Genomic DNA, 10727 nt, shown 5'->3' on the forward strand with positions numbered 1-10727 from the left:
AATTAGCCTCACCACCTGCCTCTGCGGTAATAAACCTGACTGACCATGAATTAAATACGGACCGTTTGGCAGTACTCTCGAAAGGACTTAATTTTTGCATACCTGAAGTTTAATTTTACTGATTTCAGAATAGACTTGTATAGAGCTGTTAGGAAAATTCACCTGTACAAATTGTTGCAGCCCTGAACAGAGACCAAATCCGATGGCTCCTGTATTGGTGAAACTCCCATAACAGCCAACCATTTGGGTTTTGTCGCTCCAAATTCAGACTGTGTGAATATGCAGAAAGATATTGATCTATTATTAAGTCTACAGAGTACACAGGATGAGATTCATTCATTAGAGGTAGAGGAATTAAAGGCTGAAGCTTTCAAGGGAGGTGTAAAATCCTCCGTTGTTCCTCCTGTCAGCCCTGGCAATGTAATTGATTTATTCTGTGACAGAGTCATCAGAGATGTGGAAGCCCTGAGATACACTGCCCCCACTAGCAATCTTACGAACTCCGAGGTAGTGACTTTAACGGAGATTAGATCGTGGGAGGATACAGTGGTCAGAAGGGCTGATAAAGGGGGCAACCTTGTTCTCATAAAAAGAGAAGATTATATTAGAGAAGCTCTAAGACAACTATCGGACAGTTCTACTTATGTATTATTGCAGAGTAACCCTACTTTCGGGTATAAGAATAAATTGCGCACTTTTTTAAGGCAGTTTGTGCAATGCGGTGTTCTGTCACAAAAACGGCTAATAAACTGCTTCCTGAGTTTCCCTCCAAACCTTATTGGCACCACATCCCAAACGTCCACAAGTCCTTAACGGCGCCGCCGGGTAGACCAATAGTCTCCGGCATTGATTCCGTCATAGAGTCCTTATCTCAGTACCTTGACTGGTTACTGCGCCCCATGCTTCAGGCTATTCCCTCTTAAGAGAATGCCAAGAGTGTGCAAAGCAGTCATCAAAGCAAAAGGTGGCTACTTTGAACAACCTAGAATATAAGACATATTTTCAGTTGTTTCACACTTTTTTGTTAAGTATATAATTCCACATGTGTTAATTCATAGTTTTGATGCCTTCAGTGTGAATGTACAATTTTCATAGTCATGAAAATACAGAAAAATCTTTAAATGAGAAGGTGTGTCCAAACTTTTGGTCTGTACTGTATAATCCCTAATAAACAGTAAATAACTTCTCCCCTGGGGCTCTTCTAAAACCCTCCCTGTCTCCTGTGACTGTGTTAACCCCTCTAGTTGCTGGATGCTTCTGAAGCACAACACTTCCTGTCTCCTGTGCTTGTGTTACTTCCAATAGTTGCTGAATGCTTTTAAAGCAACAGCACTACTTCTACATGTCACAACTATGCAGTTGTGGAAAAGGAGTGCCTGGCTGTCAAGTGGGCGGTTGACACCCTTAGGTACTACCTGTTAGGCCGCAAATTCAGACTGGTCTCAGACTATGCCCCTCTGAGGTGGATGAAGAAATGGATGGGGAAAAATGACCAGGTGACCAGGTGGTGGCCCTACAGGACTTTAGTTTTTTCAGTGGAGCACAGGCCTGGGAAATTCCATGTGAATGCTGATGCCCCTGTCCAGACTTCCCTGTTTAATGAGTGAAGATGCCAAAATCCCCGGCTTTGGGCAGAGGGGGAAAATATGTGACAAAGTCACTGGCAGTGTGTCGGAAGGGAGATATGTTTCACTGAGGCTGTTAGCCTCAGTCATGTGAAACATGGAAGTTTTCTCCTGCACATTAGGTGCAGAGAGGGTTAACGGCCCAGGTTTACAAGGGCATGTTTTTAGTGGATGACGAAGTGCAGGGTGGGACATCAACTGTCCCACCACCGCAGCCCACCGTTCGGCCTCTTATTTCCACCTTCTCCCTCCACTATGGGCCAACTTTCAATGTAAAATAACGTAGAAGACAACCACTTTGAAAAAATTATTTAATTTTGGAGGGAAATAGCTATTTCACCTGCTGTGCTAAACCGTGAGTGACTAATCCCGAGTGGCAGGACGCCGGACGATTTACGGACTGTGCTGCAACTTTGTATTTTGTTTTGCCTTTATGCCGAATAGGCTGTGTTTTCTTTATGGAATCCAGGTTAGTTTATAACGTTTAATAAACTAACCCAAAATTTAAAGAGACAGTGTTACTTGTCTACCTCCACATACAGCTGAGCAAGTCACTTTACCACAACGTTTTTTGGCCTGTGTGAAAGGACCTTAATGGTTCGCTCACATCTGCGTATATAAAATCACTGAGATTCTCAGCCAGAAAGTGCGTTTTTTTCCTCACCTAGCATCCGTATGCAGCTTTAACATAATCTTTTACATACAGTATTTCTCTGTTATTTCAAGCTAGTTTTCCAACTAATAAAGCAATCTTATATACAGATATAGATAGATCGATAGATGATAGAAATAAATATGTCAGTGAGATATATAATCAGTGCAGTGCGTGTGTAGTTTACGGTACATGTATTTAGCTAATAATTAAATAAATAAAAGAAAAAGATAACAGCTCACAGCTGTCTGCTTAGCCGTTACTGATTATTAAAAAGGGACCCCCCTCCCCACAAAAAAAAATGACATGTGGTCTCCCCTATTTTTAAGAACCAGCAAAGGCTAAGCAGACAGCTGTAGGCTGATATAAATAGGCTGGGAAGGGGCCATGGATATTGGACCCCTCCCAGACTAATAAAACCAGTCCTCAGCCACCCAAAAATGGCGCATCTATTAGATGCACCAATTCTGATGCTTAGCCTTGGCTCTTCTCTATTGCCCTGGTGCGGTGGCAATCAGAATAATGGTTTGGGGGCTGATGTCAACTGTGCAAATGTCCGTTGACATCAAGCCCAAGGGTTAGTAATGGAGAGGCGTCTGTCAGACACACCTATTACTAACCCCGTAGTCAAAATACATAATCACACACATAAAGAAAATCCCTTTACTTATAAAAGGAACTCCCTGACAATTACCCTCTTTACCCATTTATTACCATTAAAAAAATAATAATCCAAAGGGGTCTGCCGAAAATGCATGATAAGGCGTCCCACAACGGTCCCCGACTCAAAAAAAATAATGTGGGATCCCTCTTATTTTTAATAACCAGTAGACAGCTGCGGGCTGATCCTAATAGGCTGTGAAGGAGCCATGGATATTTGCTGACAACTTAAGACAACAAGGGGGAACAAACAAGGGAAGATAGCTTAGCTTTAGTCGACTTCAGAGAGCTGAACACAAGTCCTCTTAGCTCCAGAGAGGAAGAAGTAGTGCACTTGCTCCAAGTCTTCACAAGGGATCATGTGAGTTTCGCCGGCACCTCCCTCTAGCAAACAGCAGGTATTTATACACTCAGGCCAGGGTGTTAATTAGCAAGAGGAAGGTAGCTGCTAGGTCCTAGAGAGATAGCTTCTAAGAAGGTGCCAAACGAAGAGATCGCCTGCAACCAATTGCCGGGCGACTGTCTGTCACTTCTGACACACCCATGAAAGCTGGCTATTAAAAATAAGGTGGACTCCACGCCATTTTTTCTTTTATTTATTAGCTAAATACATGTACAGTAAACTACACACGCAATGCAGTGATTATATATCTTACATATTTATTTATATCATCTATCTCATATCTACCTATCTATCTATATCTGTATATAAGATTGTTTTATTAGTTAGAGAAGTAGCTTGAAATGATAAAGATATACTGTATGTAAAAGATAATGTTAAAATCGCATTGCATACGGATGCTAGGTGAGGAAAAAATACGCGTGACATGTGGCGCCCCTGAGGGTTCAGTCGCCACAGAGGTACTGCACCTCACCCAGAGGTGTGGTGTCTCCCTTCTCTCAGGTAAGGAGGGAGTGCTGCTCGGAACCCTAACACCCACATTCAACACCACACTGCTCCAGGCCGGCTGGAAGGGCAAGACGCAATGTAGTTTCCTGCTGAGCCCTGTCCCTGGCTGGAGTGGGGGGAACCAAAGGTAGGGGGAACCAGTAGTGGGTGTGAGTGGAGGAAGTAGATAGAGGGAGCACTTGTAGAAGGAGGTATATAATGGGAAGCCATCTTAGGGTGGCAGATCAGATAGTAGGGACAGTTCTGAAGAACAGTCTGGGAGCAGAGTCTCTTTAGGAGCTCTGCTCCACTACTAGGGCCTAGTGACAGAGGCCCAGGAGGCGAGCAGGGAGTAGGCTCTGTTCTAAGAAGGGATCCTAGGGGGTACGGCACGTGCAGGACGGCACCAGCATGCCCCGAATCTGTCAGAAGACAGAGGGATCGTAAGCCGCATTCTAATCCCCTGAGGGTCAAGCAAGTCTGTGTAACTCCGACGGACAGGAGGGACTTCAGAGTACCCGAACAGGATTGAGAGTGGGCAGCGCAGGGCAAGAGGGAGAAAGACCAAGAGTGAAGACGGTCTAGATAGGAACATAGAAAGTGGGGTTCTGCCAGGTATTCCCAAGCTGCCTGAGGAAGGATTGAACCCCTGCCTGATGAACGCAGCGTGACGTGGGAGGCCTGCACCTGTACAGTGCACCTGTGGACTGTCTTAAGAACTGTGAGTAAAATCTCGGATGACTGCACTGTACTGCCTCCATTCTTTCATCGACGCCATTGCTCCACCTGCACTACAAGCCCCAGCGCAACCCACGCTCTCACTTCACTGCCCTGAGGCCTGCTCCACCTGTGGGGAGCCGTCCCATCACAAGCTGCCCTAACATCTGCCTCAGAGGACTGTTGCAGTGCTGGTGATCCTCACCAGGCACCACAGGTGGCGTCACGAACTTTCTATAAATTCCAATTAAATAAAAAACCCCTTTTGCACTGACCGCCCTGGGTCACGGACCGGGCCAGTGACGCGCCCAGGGGATGGGGACGACTCGGTGCCCGGGCCTTGTTGTTGCCTGACCTTTGGGGGATGTCACGGTTGTCGGCTCCCGGGCCCGTACCCTGGCCTCACTCTTAAAAAGAAGGGGGAAAGTTTATATGGGATAGGGAAATGTTCGTGACGCCACCTGTAGATTCTGGTGAGAATCACCAGGGCTGCGGCAGTCCTCTGAGGCCGGTGTCCTGGCAGCTTAGTTGTTGTAGCTCTCCACAGGTGGAGCGGGGCCTCAGGGCAGCGTAAGAGTAGGGATGAAGGACAGAGGAGACCCAGCCGGGTCGGAGGAAGGATAGGCACACACAACAGATCACTTCAGTACCTTTACTGGTGGTGTTTCAGGCACGATCCAGGGCACTTGAGGGTGAAGGGTGCATATCAGGACTCTCCCCAGTGAGCGGGTGTGGGGCCTCCTGTTCCTTGCCTTTACTTGATAAGTTTCTGACCTGCCTGGAGCTAGGCCTAACTTAGTCTCTGTCTTGCACCTGCTGACCTGGTGGTAGGGCCTTCTATTGGAGTTCACACTCCCTGGTATATGGGGCTTCGGTAACTCCTGACCCTGGTACGTTATCAGCTTTTGGTGTTCCTGGGACATGTAGTTCACCAGGGGTTCCGGTTGTCTCTGCTGGATATAAGGAATCTCTGCAGACGCGGACCCGGTGTCCGGTATATGGTTTTGAGGTGAGCGGGTAAAGCTCCTCTGCCCCCTATGTTGCTCTCTTTCCACTCGCCTTCGGCCTCGCTCGAGGCCATGACTAGGCTTCACAAGGGCAGTAGGCCTTGCTACTCTTCACCGCTCTTATGGCGTCGGCACGCCTCTGGCTCACTAACCTGAGCTCTCTGAGTTTGGACTGTGCTCCACTGCAGGATAACCTCTGCAGGAGTTCCTCTCTACAGACTGGCTTATCACAAACTGCTCCAGACTGGAACTTCTCACAGACTGGAACTTCTCACAGACTGAGACTACAGACTGGAACTAGCTCTGTCCCCTGAGGTAGCTGTTCTCCAGACTCCTCTAGACTGTAGACTGCACTGCCTAGCTCCACCTTCTCTATTTATATCCCTAACAGGCTCACTCTGGTGGTCTGAGGTGGAAGGTGGAGGTGTGTGAATGCTTATGAGGGTCTCTAGTGGAGGAATCAGTCTATGCACCCCTCTGGGATCTGTGTCACCAGTGCACAGCATGGCGCCACACCAGCCACCGTGATATCCCCTGCAAGCAGCCATAGGCCCAGCCGCTGAGTACCCCACGGCCCTGGGGGCGCGTCAGACACTTGCTAACTTTTCTGGCTGAGAACCTTAGCAACTTTATATAGGCAGATGTGGGCGAACACTAAAGCTGTATTCCACCCTGATTCCATTGCAATAGTGAATATATCATAACATAACATCATTTCTGGGTTTTTAAACCTCTTCAAGCTTCATATCCACTGAAGTTGTCAACTTCTTCCACCACATAAACGGTTAAAACCAATCTTTGGTTTCCGGGTGTGTGAGAATTGTACTTTCGTTTCTCTCTTCCTCTGTCAGCCATGGCGTCTGCTGATCTGAGAGACGAGCTGCTCTGCTCCATCTGTCTGAGCACTTATACAGATCCTGTAATGCTGAGATGTGGACACAACTTCTGCCGGGTCTGTATTGATCGTGCGCTGGATACACAGGACAAGTCTGTAGTTTATTCCTGTCCTGAATGCAGAGAAGAGTTTCAGGAGCGGCCAGCGCTGATGAGGAACTTAGCTCTGCGTAAAATAATGGAGAATTTACTGTTTGCTCAACCAACAAAGACAGAAACGAAGATCTACTGCTCTTACTGTGTGGACTCTCCTGTACCTGCTGTTAGATCCTGTCTACACTGTGAAGCTTCTCTGTGTGATAAACACCTGAGGTCTCACAGCAAATCACCAGAACACGTCTTATCTGATCCCAGCACTTCTCTGGAGAAAAGGAAATGTTCTGTCCATAAGAAGATCCTGGAATATTACTGCACTGAGGACGCGGCTTGTATCTGTGTGTCCTGCAGTTTGATTGGGGAACATAATGGACATAAAATGGAGTCACTGGATGAGGTCTCTGAGAAAAAAAAGAAAAAATTGAGAAATGTTCTCCAGAAACTGATCACAAAGAGAAAGAAGACTGAGGAAAGAGTCAAGAGTCTGGAGGAGCGCAGGAGAAAAGCTCAAGAAAAAGCATCTGGAGAAGCCGAGAGAGTCACTGCCCTGTGTACAGACATCAGGAGACGGGTGGACGACCTGGAGAAGAAGGTCCTGAGTGAGATCTCCAGGCAGGAAAAGGAAGAGTCCCTGTCACTGTCTGCTCTGATCCATCAGCTGGAGATAAAGAAGGACGAGCTGTCCAGGAAGATGAGACACATTGAGGAGCTGTGTAACATGACGGATCCACTGACTGTCTTACAGGAACCAGACACCGGTGACTTGTGTGATCCTGAGGAGGAGGGAGGTGATGAGGACACAGGGGGACATGATAAACAGCCCCATGAGGGAGATGACCTGGATGTGGCTGTGATCTCACACACATTACACACATTATGTGAGGTAATATCAGGTATAAGGAGCGGGATCTATGTGGAGGGTCCTGCAGACATATTACTGGATGTAAACACAGCTGGTAATAATCTCCTTATATCAGACGACCTGAAAACTACAACCGGGACAGAAGAGAAGCAGAAACGTCCAGAAACAGCAGAGAGATTCCAGTATAATCAGGTGATGAGCAGGAGGGGATTTACCTCAGGACGACATTACTGGGATGTGGAGGGCAGAAGATCAGGGGAGTGGAGAGTTGGGATGTGTTATCCCAGTATAGACAGGAGGGGGCATCAGTCATTGATTGGAGGTAATAACAAGTCCTGGAGTTTGTGGTGGTATAGCAAACAGTATTCAGTGAGACATGACAGTAAAAAGATCCAGTTACCTGACGAGATCTCCAGTGATAGAGTCAGGATATGTCTGGATTATGAGGCCGGGCAGCTGTCCTTTTATGAGCTGTGTGACCCCATCAGACACTTACACACCTTCACTGCCACCTTCACCGAGCCCCTTCATGCTGCATTAGGTGTAGGTAATGGATGTTTGACAATAAAAAGAAAATGAGTGTCCATGACAGGTGATGATATCTGAAGATAATTGCTGAGACCATTGGCCACAAGGTTTTTATCCCCTTCCTGACATGGACAATTTCCGCAATTGTATTTCTGTTTTTTCGACCCCTTCTTCCAAGAACCATAACTGTTTCATTTTCTTCTGTCCACAGAGATGTTTGAGGGCTTGTTTATTTGCGGGACGAGTTGTACAGTGTAATTCTCAAATTAAATTGATTGGGCATATTATGTATATGGCCAATAATACTGTTTCTAATTCTCAATATTGGGCATATTATGTATGTGTCCAATAATGTTATTTCAACCTTTAATAGTCCCTAAGTATAAAAAGTATGTGATTTATATGGTTTGTAAAAAATGAAAGACACTTTATAAGTTTTAAAGATTTTATTGATCAAAAAAATATATATATATTTGATTTATCACCCTATCAAGAACCAGGAGGTCATTTCTCGCTCATTAAAACAGGTAACCTGCGTGAAGTGCATTACCTACGCCTTACACAGTGATTACAGTGATTATGATCGTTGATGCGCTCAATTCCACTATTTTGGAGATAAATAACCGCAGAGAAGTCTTGTATGATTTTAACTGATGATGGATACTCTGGAACTCACAGCCATATTGAAGGCCGAACGCTATACAGAACGCATATTTGTCGGTGTGCTTCTGTGTGATTTGCTTCCGTTAGAGAATGAATCAGAGACCCGTGGCATACACCGTGAATACGGACTCATCAGGGCAAAGCGGTCGGCATTGGATATTGATTGTACTCTGCAATGATAAAAAAAGCCATCATTTTCGATAGTTACTGATTCGAGCCAAATAATATTTTTTTTTCCATGTGATTTTGTGACATTTTTGAATGGGAACTGTAAGTCGTATTGCTATCAAAATCAACAGTTGCAAGATACATATACAGTGGGGAAAAAAAGTATTTAGTCAGCCACCAATTGTGCAAGTTCTCCCACTTAAAAAGATGAGAGAGGCCTGTAATTGACATCATAGGTCGACCTCAACTATGAGAGACAAAATGAGAAAACAAATCCTGAAAATCACATCGTCTGATTTGGAAAGAAATTATTTTCAAATTTTAGTGGAAACTAAGTATTTGGTCAATTACAAACAAGCAAGATTTCTGTCTCTCACAGTCCTGTAACTTCTTCTTTAAGAGGCTCCTCTGTCCTCCACTCATTACCTGTAGTACTGGCACCTGTTTGAACTTGTGATCAGAAATTGTAGCCCTGCCCCAGGCTGGGAAGACTGAATCTGCAATAGGCAAGCAGCTTGGTGTGACAAAATCAACTGTGGGAGCAATAATTAGAAAATGGAAGACATAGAAGACCACTGATAATCTCCCTCGATCTGGGGCTCCACACAAGATCTCACCTCATGGGGTCAAAATGATCTCTCGGTGAGCAAAAATCCCAGAACCACACGGGGGGACCTAGTGTATGAACTGCAGAGAGCTGGGACCAACGTTACACAGGCTACCATCAGTAACACACTACGCCACCAGGGACTCAGATCCTGCAGTGCCAGACGTGTTCCCCTACTTAAGCCATTACATGTCCAGGCCCACGTGAAATTTGCTAGAGAATCATAGAATCATAGAATGGTAGAGTTGGAAGGGACCTCCTGGGTCATCTGGTCCAACCCCCTGCTCAAAGCAGGATTCACTAGATCATCTCAGACAGATGTCTGTCCAGCCTCTGTTTGAAGACGTCCATTGAAGGAGAACTCACCACCTCTCGTGGCAGCCTGTTCCACTCATTAATCACCCTAACTGTCAAAAAGTGCTTTCTAATATCTAATCTGTGTCTCCTCCCATTTAGTTTCATCCCATTGCTTCTAGTCTTTCCTTGTGCAAATGAGAATAAAGATGATCCTTCTACAATGTGACAGCCCTTGACATATTTGTAGACAGCTATTAAGTCTCCTCTCAGTCTTCTTTTTTGCAAGCTAAACATTCCCAAATCCTGCAACCGTTCCTCATAGGACATGGTTTGCAGACCAGTCACCATTCTGGTCGCTCTTCTCTGAACTTGCTCCAGTTTGTCTATGTCTTTTTTAAAATGTGGTGCCCAAAACTGGACGCAGTATTCCAGATGAGGTCTGACCAAAGAGGAGTAAAGACCGATAATGACTTCACGTGATCTAGACTGTATGCTTCTGTTAATACATCCCAGAATTGTATTTGCCTTTTTTGCTGCTGCATCACACTGTTGACTCATGTTCAGTCTATGATCTATTAGTATACCTAAGTCTTTTTCACATGTACTGTTGCTTAGCTCTATTCCTCCCATTCTGTATATGCTTTTTTCATTTTTATTGCCCAGATGTAGTACTTTGCATTTTTCCCTGTTAAAAACCATTCTGTTGGTTGCTGCCCACTGCTCCAGTTTATTTAGGTCTTTTTGAATCCTCTCTCTCTTCTCTAGTGTTAGCTATCCCTCCTAGCTTTGTGTCATCAGCAAATTTAATCAGTTTACCCTCAATTCCTTCATCTAAATCATTGATAAAGATGTTGAACAATACAGGTCCCAGGACGGAGCCCTGTGGTACCCCACTTGAGACATTCATCCAGCTGGATGTGAAGCCATTTACAACCACCCTTTGAGTCCGATCACTAAGCCAGTTATGAATCCACCTAACAGTTGCCTGGTCCATTGCATACTTGGTCATTTTTTCAATAAGGATGGTGTGAGATACTTTGTCAAATGCTTTGCTGAAGTCAA

At 45.4% G+C, this 10727-nt stretch overlaps 1 protein-coding gene across 1 annotated transcript; it reads left to right on the forward strand.

Annotated features, from left to right (window-relative positions):
- The first annotated feature begins 6373 nt into the window (after positions 1-6373).
- On the forward strand, positions 6374-9928 carry LOC141164672 (E3 ubiquitin/ISG15 ligase TRIM25-like). Its single transcript, XM_073650161.1, has one exon. It carries the CDS (start codon positions 6404-6406, stop codon positions 7979-7981), a length of 1578 nt encoding a protein of 525 aa, XP_073506262.1. The 5' UTR covers positions 6374-6403; the 3' UTR covers positions 7982-9928.
- Positions 9929-10727: the final 799 nt, after the last annotated feature.

Source organism: Phyllobates terribilis, unplaced genomic scaffold (assembly GCF_046119375.1).
Source record: "Phyllobates terribilis strain yellow unplaced genomic scaffold, ASM4611937v1 Scaffold_10__3_contigs__length_209671492, whole genome shotgun sequence".
Taxonomy (NCBI): Eukaryota; Metazoa; Chordata; class Amphibia; order Anura; family Dendrobatidae; genus Phyllobates; species Phyllobates terribilis.

Excerpts from the sequence above, each read along its gene's own strand:
- LOC141164672 (XM_073650161.1), top strand. The coding sequence starts at position 6,404 with ATGGCGTCTGCTGATCTGAGAGACGAGCTGCTCTGCTCCATCTGTCTG.